Source organism: Erythrolamprus reginae, chromosome 2, assembly GCF_031021105.1.
Source record: "Erythrolamprus reginae isolate rEryReg1 chromosome 2, rEryReg1.hap1, whole genome shotgun sequence".
Taxonomy (NCBI): domain Eukaryota; kingdom Metazoa; phylum Chordata; class Lepidosauria; order Squamata; family Dipsadidae; genus Erythrolamprus; species Erythrolamprus reginae.
This window is the reverse complement of record NC_091951.1, coordinates 142,064,938-142,083,097: the sequence shown is the minus strand read 5'-3', so window position 1 is coordinate 142,083,097 and position 18,160 is coordinate 142,064,938. Positions and strand designations below refer to the sequence as shown.

Below are 18,160 nucleotides of genomic sequence, written 5' to 3'. Positions count from 1 at the left end.
TAAACTATGGAATAAGAAAGAGCCCTTTCCTATATAATCTAACAGGTTGAGCTGAGTCTGATAGCAGGAAGTAATTGTAAGTAATTGAAATTGACCTCCCAACTTGGTGGATTTCCAGAATGATCTCTGTATGGACAATATAGACCAGGGGTGTTAAACTCAAAACCCAGGGGCTGGATTCTGCCCATGGAGTGCTTAGATATGGACCACCAGACCGCCCTGGAAACAGCAAAAGAGTGGCCTGTGGTGTCTCTACCAATGAAAGCGGAGCTTGGGAGGACAACATGCAGCCCTTCAAGCTCCATTTTCACTGGCAGAGGATTACAGGAGGCTATCCCAGGAGCCTGTTTCTCTGGCAGAGCAGTCAGGCCACCACAGGTGCCCCCGACACAATGATGTTGAGATGGCCCCGCCCACTACATCCTCCCCAAGGTCAAACACAGTGAAATCAGCGGTCCACAGTGAAATCAAGTATAACCCCTGAACTATATTCTCCAATTTAAAGAAAATCTGTGTTATTTAGCCCTCAAAATGCTTTGCCAACTCAGTAAATAGATCCATTGAGTACGATATTTAGTTTGACTCCAAATATTTCTTGAGCAGCCTACTAACTAAACAAGTATCGTATTAAGTGATTCACTGATACTGTGGAAAGTAAACACAACATTAATCCTCTTCACTGCCATCATCTCTTTCATTTAATAGTAGGAACTGTGCTTCTCCTAGATAGGATCACATTCAGTGACAGATTTGTTCCACCAGTACACTAGCTGTGTCTTAGCTCGCATTACTGTGAGACGCATTGTCAGACAGGATGCTAACGAGTGACTCTGTGAGCAGCCTTCCACATCTTGCCCTTTGAAAGCTAGGGCTGAGCCTTAATATTTCTTCTATTTTGAGGAATCATCAAGAGAAGAATGTGTTATCTGTATGTTACCAATTACATTTCCACATAGTCAGGCATATATATCTAATGTCCCACATATGAGCTCTTTCCATCATTAGCCAAAAATGTCCAGGCCAGTTTATCATCAACAAACTAATCTACCTAATCTAATCTAAGTCTTGGACACATTCTTTGACCTGCAGTGGCTAAAAGAAACACCAAACTCTTATGAAAAGGGAATAGGTTTGAATAAAACAAAATCTGTTTCCTAATAGAGATTCCCTAAAGCAGAGGCTGGGGACTTTCCCTTTTTAATGAAGAGTCACAAATCTCTCAGATAAATCCTTTGAGAACCAGAGGCAAAGTTGAGAGGAACGTATATCCTTTGAAGCACATGGCACTCTCTTTCTATGCTTTCCCCCTCTCAGTGCCAGTTCATCTGATGAAAGGTTGCACCCAGATGTTTCAGGTTAAAATTGGTCAACCTTCGAGCCCTGTAACTTTGTATTTGGGACATTTGCAAAATTTGCCTCAAACAGTTGAGGATTGTCATGTATTGTTCTTACCCTGCTTCTATTTGTTGTTTTTATAGATTAAGCCAAGGTTTCAGTACATAAAACTAGTCAGGCATGGGCAGAAATACAAATTTATGTTTTTAACTTTTTCATGACCTAATTCCCTGTCACAGAACAATATTCTATCCTTGGCTATACAAATATGGGCGAAATTATATTCAGATGCCCCCAAGACAATTGTGATGGGAGGAGCCCAAGCAAACAGAAATAAGGAGAGTACAAATTATCCAGGGTGGGGAGAGAGAGAGAGAAAGAGAAAGACGATAGGCTGATTCTTAAAGCTTTCCATGTGCGCTAATAGCTTTCAGTTCCCAGTATTGTCCTCACATCAGACATTAAACATTAGCTGCCAAGAACAACACCTAACTCCTTTGAACCAGAGAGAAGAACCACACAGGAGTTGTGACACATCCCCATTTCATTGATGTATTCATCCATCCTATAGATCCTCTGGCTCCCTATCTTCACAAGGCTTGGAGCAGCAAGAGTACGATCCTTATAATTTGTTTCATTCTGCTTCTCCTAATCACCTCTTAACATTCTGAGGGGGAGTTCATTGTTTTCCCAGAATCCTTCCATTTTCTCTGGTTCCTCTTTCCATTAAACACCCTGCTTCCTCTGTAGTAAGACACTGCTGCTAGATTCCCAGGCTTTTCTCTTACCCTCGCTGGCTTCCTCCCTTACCCTCACCCCATAGACAGCCACTGCTGGTGCAGGAGGAGAGCCATTTAGCCTTAGTTTGTGTTACACTAATGTCTGTGTGTTTTTGTCCATGCAGCCTTAGGAAAATCCAAAGGTACAGTATTTTCTGGGTAGCTCTTGGACCAATCCTTTTTTTCCCAGTATTCAAACCCAGCCTGTTCAGAGCACCCAGGGCCTTGGCAGACAAAGCCCTCTTTTGCCCAACTGTGGATCATGGCAAGGCAGCATAAAAGCCAGCATCTCTTTCCCTGCAGTTGGAATGGAGCAAGTGTTTGGACAAATAGAGCTACTTCATGTAGAGGCAAAGGCTCTATAAGATCAGACAGTAGAGGCCTTTCACATCCCTGCTGCCTAGGATATGTAAAGTGGCGATGGGGACTGAACCCAGGGCCTTCATGCCTGCAAAGCACACGCTCCAGTCATTGAGCATTGGCCTTTTCACTTTCCTGCAATGCCATTAATTTCCACTGCAAAGGATAGTTTCCTTTCTCTTTGGAATGTACGGGCAGCTGCACATTATAAAAATAAAAATATTTCCCCAAAGTTTACTTTTTTGATCAGAATTTTATTCTCAGGGTTGCGGGTTTTTCTCCACTCACAGGCTCCTTGCTGTTACTCTGGGAAACCCTCTATAGCTGTAAAATGTTATTATCCTTAAAAGATCAATGCTTTTGAACTTTCTCTTGCAAGCAATTGCAAAGGTTTCCCTGTATTTTTCACCTAACTAACCAAGCAAATGCCCTGAAAGCAAAGACAAACAAACAAAGTGACATAATGTTTCTTGGCTTAAAAAATACTTACAAGGCCAAACTGCTTCTTTTTCTCTAATCAAGAGATTGGGAGTAGCCAAAACCAAGGTGTTTTGAGACCTCGGGAGTTTCATAGAAAGACATGCCTTATTTTAATGTTTTCTTCAACACTACTTAGGACTACTTAGTGAAATTTTGAAGCAATGGGTTTCTCCCTGTCTAATGATGTCTGCGTTCCATGTTTTCAGCTCCCTCTCATCCTGTCTGTACATAGCACTGCACAGAAAGGGAGTCTGTTCAGGATTACAGACCTAGGTGCACCCAGATAGATTCCTCTTTTTTTCTACTGCTGTGCGTGTGTGTGTGTGTGTGTGTAAGTGTGTGTGTTTTATACTTTAATGCTTTCAAGATGGTAAGGGTGTATCTCTGTGTTCCCCCCACTAGCATGGGCGTCCGGGTGATGGACACCTCTTGGGTGGCTCGCAGAGGCCCCTCCATAGTTCGTAAGGCATCCTCCACCCCTCCTGCCATGCAGCCCCCTGCTCCGCCTTGTGAACTTGCTGCTACTCCTCAGTCACCAATTCCTGAGCAAACTCTTGACATTTCAGCTACTCCCTCCCCTACTCCAACTAGCTTCGGGTTCCTACCAGGGGCTGAGCGAGCAAGGTAAGTACTGGAAGCAACACAGATTGCTACCACAGCGTTCTGTGGTCCATGAGCACATCTGCCACTCCCATGCCTGCATTGACCTTCTTCTGTTGTGCTTCAGCTTTTACTTTGTATGTGAGCAGAAGGGGGTGGGAGGGAAAAGAGAGCAAGAGAGGGAAATCAGGTACAAAATAACAGTACCTTCAGTGCACAAGAGCAAAAACTTTAATTCTCCAAAGAGAGTAGATGGCAAGGGCAATTGGCACCAATCATGTAAAACAGAGGTTTTCCTCTCAATTTAAAGGGCAATTACAGGGAATCAACAGACCGTATTATTTACTTCTCTACTTTCTGGGGAAGGAGGAATACCCCATTGGTCAATACATTAATATCATATAATAGTACCTTATTCATTTGTTAAATGTTTTACTCCAAATCCTTTTGGATTTCATCATGATGTTCCCTTGATCAAAGCAATATTTGGGTCCTCAACTATCCTTGAACCATTGAAGGACTTTCTGTGAACTTCAGTGTATTCTTTTCAGTGCAGGACAGCAGAGCAAAATTAAACTAGATGAGATGCTATTTTAATGCTGTCCTCCACTTTCTTCTTTCTTTCTTTCTTTCTTTCTTTCTTTTCCTTTCTTTCTTTCTTTTCCTTCCTTTCTTTCTTTTCCTTCCTTCCTTTCTTTCTTCTCCTTCCTTTCTTTTTTTTAAAAATATATCTGGATGTTAAATCAGTAGGCTAAAATACAAATTATTTGTGGTATAGGATCAGTTTTGTAACAAGAATGTCACATCAAATGTCTTATATGTGCTATTGTGATATATTGAGAGAGTAGAATGTTCTCTCAGAATCATGCATATCATTCTGAACTACATTTCCATCATAAATGAGTTTCTTACCTGAAAGTGTGGAATTAGATGTTTAATGTCCTGCCTGTCACTATGGAGATTAGAACTAGTGATTGGGATTAACCCTTTAGAAATAATAGTGATGAAACACTGAAACAGGCCGCCTCAAACCACAGGAAGAGTCTTGCATGAAATTTGAATTGAGGTCTTTGACAAGTAACATTTCTGTATATGGGGAATTTGACCTCCATTTTCTAATTATTCTTTTCCCCAGTTGACATCAGTTTTCAGTTGCATTTTTGCAAGTTCTTGTTCTCTCTGATAAGGCATCATTTCTAGCCCTTTGATCCCTTTGCCTAATCTGATTTTTGTTCCAATGCAGTCACATGAGGTGAAATGATAATGGCCATGTGCTATTCTGCTCCCCATCACTCTCTTGCCCTTAAACCAGTAGCATCTGCCACTCACTTTGGCCTTTTTACTAATAACAGATTGAATGTACTCATTTTAATGTCTGAAGAAAATTAATCAATAGTTCAGCCCTAGGCTACATTAACAGAGGGATAAAATCAAGACCACATGAAGTGTTAATACCACTTCATAATGCCTTGGTAGGGCCACACTTGGAATACTGCATCAAGTTTTGGTCGCCACGATGTAAAAAAGATGTGAAGACTCTAGAAAGAGTGCAGAGAAGAGCAACAAAGATGATTAGGGGGCTGGAGGCTAAAACATGTGAAGAACAGTTGCTGGAATTGGGTATGTCTAGTTTAATGAAAAGAAGAACTAAGGATGACATGATAGCAGTGTTCCAATATCTCAGGAGTTGCCCCAACAAAGCACTTGAAGGCAGGACAAAAACTAATCAAGGAGCAGATCAACTTAGTGCTAAGGAGAAATTTCCTGACAGTTGGAACAATTAATCAGTGGAATGATTTGCCTCTAGAAGTTGTGGGTCCTCCATCATGTTAAGAGATTTGACAATCTTGTTTGAAATGGTATAGGGCAATGATGGTGAATCTTTTTTTGATTCACATGTCAAAAGGAGGAGAAGTGGGGGGGGTCACACATGCATGTTCCCATACCCATGTGCCTCTCACACATGCGCGCATGACACCCCGCCCCACTCCCCACATGCAATGGCATGCCCATTTTTCACTCTCCCCAGACTTCAGAGCCCCACACACACCCCGGAGGCCCTCTGGAGGCCAGAAATGGCCCATTTCAAATTGGGAAGAAAGGATCTGGAGCTTGGGGAGATCAAAAAATGGGCCTTCCTCACCCCCTCCGGAGGTTGTTTCCTAAATCCCAGTGCGCCCAGAAGGGACCTCAGCTCACATGCCCACCAATATGGCTCAATGTGCCACTTGTGGCATGCAAGCGATAGGTTCATCATGACGGGTATAGGGTTTCCTGTTTGAGAAGGGGTTGCACTAGAACAGCAGTCTCCAGATTTTCAAATTTTGGGCACTGGCATGAGGGGGAGAGGATGGGATGGAGAGGGTTCTGTGAGAGGTGGATGAGTGTACACCAGTGGTAGGTTGCTGCCAGTTCAGCCCTGTTCTAAGAACCAATAGCACTGGCAGCGGGAAGCTCCACCCACCCACCCAAGACATTTCTGTGCAAGTGCACAGGCAAACCAGTAGTAAAGGGTTTTAGAACCCACTACTGGTGTACACATGCCCAGCTCCATTTGCACAAACAGTAGGCACACACACACACCACTTGCACAAATGGAATTGCATGCACACAAAAATGGAGCTGCATGCAAATGCTATAACAGATTCCCTTTTGGTTCTTCTGGAAATAGTGGGCACACTCAATCCCATTGAGAAGTGTGTAGGTGCACTCTTGATGCTCTTGTGGGCTTGGGCAGGGGCAGTGTTTTATAGCTCCGAAGTGTGAGCATTTGTAGAAATCTGATGACTTTACAATTGCAGTTCTCACCAAAACCTTCTCTGGGCTGCATTGTGGAGCCATTATTTCCTAACTCTGAAATGCTAGTGTCACTGCAATCTTTGGCTGTAAATGAATGGAGACAGCCTCGAGAGATTAAAATAAAGAAAAGGACTTTTCCTCTCTGTATTCAACAGCACTGTTGCTGATTTGCAGGGAGAGAAATTAGAGGGATCACAGTTCCAACTATTGACTTAATGACATGCAGCTTCATTATAATTCATTCCACACTTTCTTTGTTTCCTTGGTGCAAAGTGTCAAGTCTCCCCTTACCTGCAAACATTATGCAAATCTTAGTACTCGCTTAGTTTTACATTTTAGTATGCTGGCCGCTGACATCTTTATGTTTTCTTCTGTAGTTTTCCTGACCTTAGTTTATTTATTTTGCAATATTCTTATTTCTGGTTTTAATTTCACAGTTATAATTTCACAGCATATTCTATTCTTCTGCACCACTGTCTTATGCCTTGATTGATTTGTCTGCTGGAATTTAATCAGCTGGTTCACATCGGGACCTGCCAGTTTCCAAGTAAATAAAATTTGAATTGGAGACAGATGTGGATTTTCTTGAATTTCGGGGCGGGGGGGAGCCTCTGGGATGTATGTTAAAAGTATGAATCTTTCATATCTGATACACAAAGGACAACAATTCCTTATAATATAGCATCACCATCAATTTCCACTTAAATTTTTTAGATTTTTTTTTCTGCTTGCACTCCACATTCAAGCATTTGCATATTAGTGTGTAAGGCCCCATAAAGAAATTGTTTTATTTTTCCTTTTTTCTTAGGAAAATGCTCTCTCCCCCTCTCTCCCTCTCCCTCTCTCTCTTTCTATTTCTGTTTCTTTCTTTCCTTCTTTTTTTCTCTTTCTTCACATACCTTACCACCCAGCTCCCAAGATGTGGATGTATTACAAAAATACATTACGGAAACTAATATATTAATACTAAAAGAATGAATATGTCCTGGAAAGAGAGTTCAAAGATATCTCAAATCAAATTGTCCTTCCCCAGCCCCTACAGATTAAAGCCATGCAGGGCATCTGCAAACTTAGTGTATTTGCTTTGGGTACTGTCTCGGGATCAGGTGCTGGCAAAAAAACAGCTGTGCTGGCCACCTCTTGGTTTCCAGCGCATGCCATATATTTGCAAGCAGAAGTAAAAATCAGGCAAGGGGAATATCTGGACTTTGCCAGCTCCTTTAACTCTTTTGGTTGCTCTTCTGCCACCCTCATGCTTTGGGGCTATGATTGGAACTTCAGTTCAGTGCTTCCTTGTACAAATGCTCTCTGCTCTTTTTTTTTCCTTTTTGTTTTGTTTTGTTTTTTTGTTTTGGACCTTTGCAGCACGGATGGTGTGTCGTCTAATTGGTCGGATTCCTGTTACATCTATCCATCCCCTGAAGACGACAAGTCTCCTTTGTACCCCCACTACTCATCCTTCTACCCTTACCCCCCCAGGACCAGCCCATGCACTAGGCCTGAGCCTCCCTTGCCGCCGTACCATTGGGCAGGGAACAACCCAACACTCCCTCCCCCTTGTTCTTCCTCCTGTTCTTCTTCCCCCTCCTTTCAATCATTTGACATTAATTTCCTACATCTCCCTAAGCAGATTTCCCTCACAGAACTGCATGGTCCTGAGACTAACCTTTCCTTTGTCACCACAAAAACCGCTTTCACCTTATCCAAACCTAATCCTCCTGGCACTCTTCCGTATAGCTCCAGCATGTCAGTCTCTTCCCCCTGGGTCAGCTGCACCTGTGTCAGAGACAGAGGAACCGGTCTTACTAGGTAAATAATTGTTTATTTGACGCTGGCAGGGCATGGTGGATTCTTGAAGGGTGACCACCACCTGCTAATCCTTTGATGATATCAGAGAATGGAATTTAGACCCCAGCTCTCCACGGGAAAAGAGAAAGGGCATTTCTTTGGACCCCACCCTGCTGGTAGCCTTCTCAATGTTCCGAGGGCATTTTTGTTGCTTTGGTCAATAGACGACAGACACCAAACTCTAAATGACAGTTCAAAAAACCTGGTTTAGTGGCTTTTCTTCTTTCTCTATGGAGCTTGAGAAAAGAAGTTCTGCAAAGAGACTAGAGATATTCCAGGAGAATTCTCGTCATCTTCCCAAAATAATAGTTTCTAGGAATTTGTAGAGAAACTGCAATGACAATCCCAATCTTTCTTTGGATTGCAGCAAAATCCTTTATCCAGTGTGATTGTGAAATGGGCCATAGGTAACAGTGCCAAAGCAGCAGATTCTTTGGAACTAACCAGCCCATCGGCATATGGCTTTATGAGACACCCCCAGCAACAAAAAGCAGCTTTTTAAGAGTCCTTCCACTAAGATTCCAGTTATTGGATTTTGGGTCTACCAGCCTCCGTCTCACTAAATTGTTGCTCACTATTGGTGCCTTGGACATTGGGGCACATTGGCCAACCCTGATAAATGTGTGGCTCATGAGGGACAGATTTGGACGATAGATATGCTCCCAAATCCAAGACACAAAAAAGTATCTTAATTTATAAAACACTCCTTCCTCTCCCCATCATAAGGACAGACTGAATGTCAGAATAAGCTCAAAACAGCTTCCCACCATTTTTGTTTTGTCTCATTGGTCTTTACAGAATGATTGAGAGGGCTGTGGCTTCATTCATGCTCTCCTCATGCTTTGAAGGTGTATGTGCAAGATTGTCTGGTCCTTTAGGCATGTGTTTGGGAGTAAGACATAAACATGCTTTGCTTTGCAAATACCATTGGTTTATCTTATTGGACTCTGCCAGGGAAATTAAGGGATCTGAGATATGTGCATCTCCTGGCATATATAGCTTATTACTTCTTGATCTTTTGTTTTGCTGTTAGCACTCTGAAAACCAAGGAACTCTCGCTAGTGTCTGGGCAGAAAGGGAGCCCGGCTTGTATCCACACAACACCAGGTGGTGTGACTGCACAGCAGCCCCCAGGTCCTACAGCGCAGCTATCCACAGAACAAAGTCCACACACTCTGCGGAAAGGTATGCATTTTATATCTGAGATCTAATTTATCCGGAAGATAAAGAACCTAATGAAAGCAAAAGTATGCTCTGCTATCCACCATAGATAGAGCAGAGGTGCCCAATTTCCGCATGGTCAACTTTGAATGATATTCCAGGAGAAGCATGTCCCAAATATGAAGGGAATAGAGTGAAAACTAATTTTGATTAAATACAATTACCTTGCCATTTAATGAATTAAATAGCACTAATACCTCCGGGACCTCCTTCTGCCGCACGAATCCCAGCGACCAGTTAGGTCCCACAGAGTTAGCCTTCTCCGGGTCCCTTCGACTAAACAATGCCGTTTGGTGGGACCCAGAGGAAGAGCCTTCTCTGTGGCGGCCCCGGCCCTCTGGAACCAACTCCCCCCAGATATCAGAGTTGCCCCCACCCTCCTTGCCTTTCCTAAGCTCCTTAAAACCCACCTCTGTCATCAAGCATGGGGGAATTGAGATATTCCCTTCCCCTAGGCTTATAAAAAAATTATGCATGGTATTTCTGTATATGATTGGTCTCTTAAATTGGGGTTTCTTTTTAAAATTAACTTAAATATTAGATTTGTTTATATTGTTTTATGACTGTTGTTAGCCGCCCCGAGTCTGCGGAGAGGGGTGGCATACAAATTTGATTAATAAATAAATAAATAAATAATAAATTAATTAATTAATATAATTTTCCTAAACTTTTTAGTGTCAATTTTAGTGGTGGATTCGGGGGTTGCATTCACGTATTTGGGAAGGTTTAAGTTTTCCATAAGGGTACTATGGGATCGGGCAGCATAGAAATTTGATTAAATAAATAAATACTAGGCTCCTTCACACGTGGAGGCTACTAAATTCAAGAGGTCTTGGAAGGAGAATTCAACTTAAGTATAAAAAACCTCAGTCCAGGTTTACTTTGCCCATATTTTTTCAGTCCCGGTTTCTCTTCATTAGTAGGCAAGGTGTCTAGTGTAGTGTTTCCCAACCTTGGCCACTTGAATATATTTGGACTTCAACTCCCAGAATTCCCCAGCCAGCAAATGCTGGCTGGGGAATTCTGGGAGTTGAAGTCCAGATATATTCAAGTGGCCAAGATTGGGAAACACTGGTCTAGTGTATAGGTCTGAGCAGGAGCCAAGTGCAAGGGAATAATCAAAAAGGTTTGTAAAATACTGCTTTTTTAAAGAGGTCCTTTAAAAATCAGCACTTTAGATTTATCCCCCTTTTTTAAAAAAAAATCCACAAGGTCAGATCGTGTTGCTGAAATAAAATCAGGAATTTGGTTAACTCCGAACTGGTTATTTTGATAATAACTAAAAATAATAACCAGTTCTCCTGAACATACAACAGGTAGAAGAATGTAAAGAAGGGAATCTTCTTTCCGACTTTAGAAGCAAAGGAAAAGCGTATTTAATGGAAATTAATAACAAATGGTTTTAATTAGCATTCATAGTTATATTTATGTGATAATATTCACCATGCTTTCTGATTGTTGTCAAATTTCCAAAAATTGCTATACCAGCAAAGGAACTGGTTAAAACTGAGAATTGGTTAAAACCATAAGACAAAAAACAAAAAAAATAATGAATGAATTTGATGTTCTATGATTAGGAGAGAGGCTTTAGAGAATAACTTGTGTCTAAGATACAAGCTCTGAAATATGTGTTTCTATTGGCCCATATGTGGTTCTATTGGATAAATCATTAGACTTGTTTCAAATTCATCTGCTAACTATGATTAGGATTTATCCATTGTATTCAGAAACTGGTAGTAAGAAGCTCAGCTGATTCCAATGAACGGTGATCCTCATTTCTTTCTGTATTTCTCTCTTTCTCTCTCTTATTATCTGCAGTTTCAAAGAAGCTGACCCCACTCCCCGCCAAGGGTCCTTATGGCCAGTCTGGTGGTATGTCTGATCCATCGACAGGGCAGCCATCTCCGGCCAGCCTTTCTCCCACTCCACCCAGCACTCCATCGCCCTATGGACTGAGTTACCCACCAGGCTACTCCTTGAGTTCAGGCCCTCTTTCCCCAGCGGCAGCTCCTTCCCTGTCTTCTCCTCCTTCCCTAACAAGCACTTTAACCAAATCTCGGCCCACCCCCAAGCCACGACAGAGGCCTACACTGCCACCTCCACAGCCTCCCACATCCAGTGCATCTGGCTCCAGTCCACAGTCCACAGAACACACCATACTAGATGACATGTCTCCTGGAGAGAGCATGTCCACAGGTAACCAGACAGTGAAAGTGGGACATCGGCTTGTGGTTTGGGAAACAGCTGGGATTACTAGGAGAGATCAGGTGGCAGAGGAAAAGGCTTGTGTGGGTTCTTCTTCCTTTTGAGTATGGAAGTCAGAGTCAGTGATGGGCAGTGCAAAAGGAGTACAAAGATGGGAACAGCCCAAGTGAAGCAGAGGTCTTATAGGGGCCACTCTAATCAGGTGAAGACTGAAGTGGCATTTTGCAAGGCTGTTTTCCTTTGTTTTTCTGGTTTTCCCATAGCCTTGATTTCAAAATCAAGACTGCTCATTTTATTAACCTTATTTTAGTTTAAATGAACTAAAAGAAAAGAAAGAAGTCTATTCCTATAGGTAGGGTGGCATGTTTTTCAAAATGCTACGCAATCAGAAAGTCCGAAGCAAGTATTGTGTACAGAACAAAACAGCCAAAGAGCAAGATAAAGAGCCATAGTGGTGCAATGGATAGAAAGTAGTACTGCAGGCTACATCTGCTGATCATCTGCCACCAGCAGTTTGGCAGATCGAATTTCACCAGGCTCAAGATTGATTCAGCCTTCCATCTTTCTGAGGTGGGTAAAACGAGGACCCAGATTGTTAGGGGAAATAGGCTGGCTCTGTAAACCACTTGGAGAGGGCTGGGAAGCACTGTGAAGTAGTATATAAGTCAAAGTGCTACTGCTATCATTGTGATGCGGGAAAGAGGGATACTTTCCAGCGCTATGATCAAAGCAGTTTCTTGATTTTTGATGATGATGGTGACCTTGAGGGGATGTAGGATAGGTATGAAAGTGGGATTTTTATCTTAGGGTATTTCTAGACCCAAAGGCAAGTGACACTGATTCTTACTTTCTCCGGCAACAATATATTTAAGCATGCACTGCTGTCTTTAGCAAATTGCTACATAGTAGTGTGTATTCCTCCAGGCTTTACTATAGGTACTATGATAGTAGTACACCCCTGGATGTGCCATGTTGCATTCACATATGGTGCAAATTTCTCTTTGGCATAGCTGTGCCAACTGGAGTAAATCCTGTTCTAGGTTGCCACCGTGTTTCTCAGTGTTTAGCATTTTTCTTTCCACCTTCCAATGATCTCAAGAAACATGGTCGGGGTTTAATGTGCTTTGGGATGGGTTAAACGGCAAAGTCATGTTTCAGTCATACAATGTTACACTGCCAAAGGTTGACAATTTGGCCCAGAAGTGCTTTGGTGACAAAAGACAACTTGTCTATTTGACCACATTCTTCCTGTCCACCCCATTCCAGAGCCATTGATTCATGTGCCAATCTCCCTCTTTAGTTTGTTTTGTAAACAGTAAATAATGCAGCTATTTTGACAGTAGAGTGAACACTGCCCTTCATTAGAAGAGATCATTTGGCTTGGCTAGTACTATAAATTGGAACACTTAATAGAAAATATCCTATTTAGAACAGTTTTCTGCAACCTGACAGGTTTTCCAGGAGCTGAATTTCTTCCTAAGCATGGGAATTTCAGAAACATGGGCATTCCACTATTTTCATGTCTAATGCTTGGATGAGCACTAGTTTCTTTTCAATTGGACTGAAGTTTCCAATCTTGGATTTGCCAAGGCAGGGGGAGGGGATATAGACTTAGGCACAAATACATCTAGCTGACAAGTTATAGCCAAGAGAATTGGCAAAAAGATGGGGGATATGAAGAATTTTTAAATCTCTATAAACAGTTTATTTTATTATATTATATTTTAATATAAACTATTTTATTATATTTTGGGGAAAACAAGCTGAAGTACTGAACAAGCGGAATACTACTTCGTAGTATGCTGATGTCTTGAGCTAATCCTTCTAATGATATGAACATTAGAAACTGGAATTGTATGAATATTAGGCAGTAATGAGAGATGGCAGCATCTTTCATCATGCCAGCTCCTAAGGACTAAATGGCCAGTCTTCAGACAGATGACTATTTCATCCAATGAAAGGGCAATACAAAGAGATCAGATCTCACCAGCTTTCTATTCAGGGATGGGTAGATAGGTGTATTGTTGTTTAGACTTTCCGTTGTGTTTTACTTTTGTCTTGTTGCTGCTGTTTCTCTTGTTCCTATTTCCCAATCCTATTATTGTGTCCTTGCAGCTGTTTGAAACACGTGGTGCAATATTGGATAGGTGTGAGGGGACTGCTTGGGGTAAGCGCTGGAGTCCCACCATCTTCCCTGAACCTTTGCCCTTCTGCTACTACCACCTACCGCCCCTGCCCTGCCCTGTGACTATGCCTCGTCTCAGAGTCACCTATCACCATCTCACTGGCCTTGCATGGGGCCCGCTGATCCAGAACAGCATGGCTGCTCTATGCTGAACCCCATTCCAAGCTTCCTGATATGCTATTATTAGTAAACTTGGAGGGTGCTTCTCTAAATCACTGGCCTTCACACGCGGCAGCCTTTTTGGAACACACACAGTTAAATTCATTCAACTAATTCCTTTCCAAGCCATAGGATTCACTTGCTCCTAACCTTGCTGGTCCTTTCTTACCAATGTTAACTCTCTCCCTCTGCCATTCCATGTGTTCTTTCCAAAGGGATGTCATGATATTACCATTTAACTAATACTAGTGGCACTCACTGTTGTGGATGAAGCCAAAAGAACCACATCTGGGGCACTTCAAGAGCACAGGAAGGTTCAGATAAGGTGTGTAGCCAATTCACATAGATGATGGGAATCTTCTCTCACTATCCGAAAAGAGTAGTCTTTGCAATGGAATGCTCTTCTACTCATCAGGCTAAAGTTTTGCGAATCATTCCTTTTTAAGAAGTGTCCTTTCCATGAGTACTTGGGAATTTTTTTTTTAATTTCTTCAACTTTGGATGTGTTCTTGTGTAAATTATACTGTGAGGGGTTTGTTTGCTTAAATTATAAGTTTCCTATGCCACTCTCAGACTCTTGATAGATGCAAGTTCCCAACTTGCCCGATTGCATTCAATGATGGTTACAATGATTACACAACAGTGATATGAAAAGATATTCATTTTTTAAATAGTGTAGGATAAAGTATGTCCCTAAATTTGCATCCTGAGCTGTAAGAAATTATAGGACAGAGCAGATGAAAAACTGGACTTAACATAAATGCACTGCTTGGTGTGCATTTGCCTTTGGATTACTGGTTGCAAAATTACTACGGTGTAGTATAGAACATAAAAATAAGTTAGGCTAGGTCATTCAGAGTCATGCTGAGAATGAAAATTTTGCCAACAGTTCCAACCCATGGTTCCAAACTGGGCAGCTGTTTTTGAAATTTGCAGTGCTGATTGCAAGTATCAAAACAATCTAGGTAACCGTGAAAATGTTTTATTTCCCTTCTTCAAATCTCACATTGGCTAGGAAATTCTGGGAGTTGAAATCCATACAGCTTGAGAGTTGTCAAGGATGGGAAACACTGCCCTAGATAGAGAAGGACCATTCCTCTTGCACTAGATGTCACTCATTTCTTTGCCTACATCGCCCAGTTCATTTAATGAGTTTTGAGGTATCTTCAAACAAATTTGGGGGGGGGGAATTAAGTTGAGGAATTTGATTGTTCTGAACAGATTTCCCTATACAGATTGACCAACTAAAAATGTCAGGGAGGTTTCTCTTTGGTATCTCAAATATCCCCAAAGGGCTGGTTGTTTGGAAGGTGTGAATGAACAGAATGTTCCATGGTATCTTGTGGTTCTGTGAGCATCTTGTCGAGTTTTGGAAATAGCTTGCAATTACATTACTTGTTCAGAAGAATCTGCATGGCTGTCATTTGTCTGTAATTAAATAAATTTATCCTACCCTGTCCCATATCATGTATTCTCCTAATTTTCTATAAGGAAGAATTTGTCCAACAGTGACTAATCACTTCTGACCCCACTTTGAATTTTTCTTATGAAACAAATAATATGATTGGAGAATATTATTCCCCTTTGTAAGTCATACTGTGATATTGCTGGAGAGCTGTTCTGCATGTCTCACATGTTATATAGAAGGCTTCCTACTGCCCTCTGTTATATTGACAGTTGTTCAATGTTGTTACAACTTAGGGGAAACCTTCACATATTGAGTTCTTCACCTGAAGAGAGCATCAGGGAGGAGTTGAAGTCCTCCATGTGAACTGGAGCCAGATTTCACAAGTTCCAGCTCACATGGAAGTGTGAATGCATTTTTAAAAAAGGCTTCCCACTGATAACATACCAATGGTATCATCAGAAAGGGTTTTTTGTCATCTAATAGCTTTGTCTCCTTCAAAGTTTATAGTGGCCACCAGGGAGCAGCATGCAATGTAGAAAACTGAATCACTTATTCACGTTTTCAGCAGCAAATTAGAATTTAGGAAGTATGAGCCTGCCCGCTTTTCAGAATTTCCTATAGCATTTTGGATTAAGCCATTTTTCTAAAAATAAAAAGCAAAAAACACCTAACCCACCTGCCGCCCCCCCCCCCCCCCCACACACAAAACCTGCCAAATTAATTATTATTCATAAGGCATTGATTGTAAAGTAGCAAAGTCCCCATTACTTGGTTGATGACTGGAATATTTACTGTTGAGCAAAGAGGGAGTGGGAAAAATTTAGATTTCAAATTCTAAGTAAAAGGACTGTTGTGGTATTGGCTTCTTTGCAAGGCGGTTCTTCTTTTAAGCTAAGCTGTGATAAGGAGCAAAGAAAACATTTGATCGTGTTGAAATGATCAAAAAAAGCAGGTGTATAAGATGCTCTTGCTTTATAAGAGGTTTTAGAAGAGGGAATCGTCCAGATATTATTTGCCCGTCATTTGACTATCAGGTCTGTGTCCGCAGATTCACTTAGCAAGGAATGCTTGCAGGGAAGGCATAACTCTAAAGAATAAAAGCAAAGAGGTCTAAACAAAGATTATATTATGACATCCCTTTCTCTGGCATTAACAGGCTCTAAGAACTGTACTCATTGCTCTCTTCAGTTAAAGCTTCTACATTATCAGATTAACTAAAATGTATACACGGGGTGGGCAGAAAAAGGCTTCGAACAGGGTGGTAATTTGTCTCCCTTTCTGTCTGTGCCTGGTTACAGATCTGGCCCATCTTGACATCCCTTCCATCCATGTAGAGGTTGATGCTACACTTCACTTGGATTCTTCGGGTCAAGTCCAGAGACATCCTGTACCAGGAAAAATCACTTCAGAGGAGGATTCAGAAAGCACCGCCCTATGACACGAAGATCCCTCTCATTCCCTTTAAGAGTGCTTTCTTGTACATATCGGTGCCCCATGAACATTGCTGAAGGAGGCATATCCAGAGACCTTGTCAAGGGATGTCTCTTCTGGAGTTTCACTTGCCAACCACTTGTGCAAGACTGACAGCCCTCTGGGCCTGGTGCTAAGCCTGTCTCTGTGGCAAAGGGCATTGCTGGTGCAATTTCCATTTTATTATTTTTTTTTTCTCTCTCTCCTGTTTGTTTAGCCTTATCCAAATTTTGCCTTTTTGATGTGGTGCCTATTTATCTCCTTTATAAGCTTTTGGACCCTTATCTTTAAAAAAAAAAGTTTAATCTTACCTATCTGGAGATTCATTTCATTCCGGCCTTCAACAAAGAACAAAGAGGTTGAGAGGGGGTAGACTGTCTCCCTGGGTGAATGACATGGAGGGCCGTTGCCACGATCTCTACTTTCTGCTCTTGTTCCTGCTTCTCTTTCCGGCAGCCAACTCTCCATTTATCCAGTTTAAGCTGCTTGTCCTTGCAGATCAACAAAGGGACATCGTTCTGTTTCTCCAGTGAAAGCCCTTTTCTTTGGAATCTTCAGAGCTCCTGTTCTTTTCATCCCTTTCCCATGACATTTTTGCTGGTACCTGGGCCTATTTTTCATTCCATCCCTTCTTTCCTTCCTTGATTTCCTCTGGGCAAAGAGCAATTTATGGACAGTGGTAGAGCCACAGCATTGCTTCATTTGGCTTTGATCAGAATGAAAACCATCATGGTGAGATTGTTTGGGTAATGCCCTCCCTACCCATGGTTATTTGATTAGCAATAAAAGTATATCCTTGTAGTGTGTTTTGGAGGTGGAATGTGGCCATGAGGAGTTTTTCTTCACCAGCACCATGGGCTTATTCCCCTCTTCCCCCACAAAGGCAAGGAAAAGGGACAAAAATTCCCCTAGTAGGACACATTTCTAGGGGTAGATTGCCACTCTCCATAGCATTTTAAACAGGACCCAACTGAGCAGAACAGAATTCACAGCTGTGCATGCAAAGACAGATGTTATTAGCTTTTATCCTTTTCCAAGAGTTGAAATATATCTGTCGAGATGGATATATATTTGTACATACAAAGTCTATAAATATATATATATATATATATATATTTGATTTATTCGGGGCCATTCCACCTGAACTGTTGTACAAATGTACAATGTAAATTTAAATGCTTATAATGATTCTTCCAGCCCATATGTACGTACATACATAGTCACACTCAAATGAATGGTAAATGTCTCCTGACTCTTCTTTGGCAGCATTTTTGCAAGTTCATATGTTCTTGCTTTGCTTCCAGTTGTGAT

The 18,160-nt window shown here is 41.7% G+C and overlaps 1 protein-coding gene across 13 annotated transcripts in view; it reads left to right on the top strand.

The window, feature by feature from the left end:
- Nucleotides 1-17,669, top strand: part of ARHGAP44 (Rho GTPase activating protein 44) — a 132,226-nt gene extending 114,557 nt beyond the window's left edge. For 2 of the 13 annotated variants that reach the window (XM_070739709.1, XM_070739710.1), the window contains exons 17-21: nt 3,357-3,578; nt 9,235-9,386; nt 11,241-11,618; nt 13,743-13,794; nt 16,678-17,159. In XM_070739709.1, the coding sequence (XP_070595810.1) occupies nt 3,357-3,578; nt 9,235-9,386; nt 11,241-11,618; nt 13,743-13,750 (760 nt within the window). In that variant the 3' untranslated portion in view covers nt 13,751-13,794; nt 16,678-17,159. Of the gene's footprint in view, nt 1-3,356; nt 3,579-7,718; nt 8,163-9,234; nt 9,387-11,240; nt 11,619-13,742; nt 13,795-14,186; nt 14,297-16,677 lie in introns of all 13 variants that reach the window. The other 11 variants (XM_070739711.1, XM_070739712.1, XR_011558062.1 and 8 more) reach the window with 10 other exon arrangements.
- The last annotated feature ends 491 nt before the right edge of the window (nt 17,670-18,160 follow it).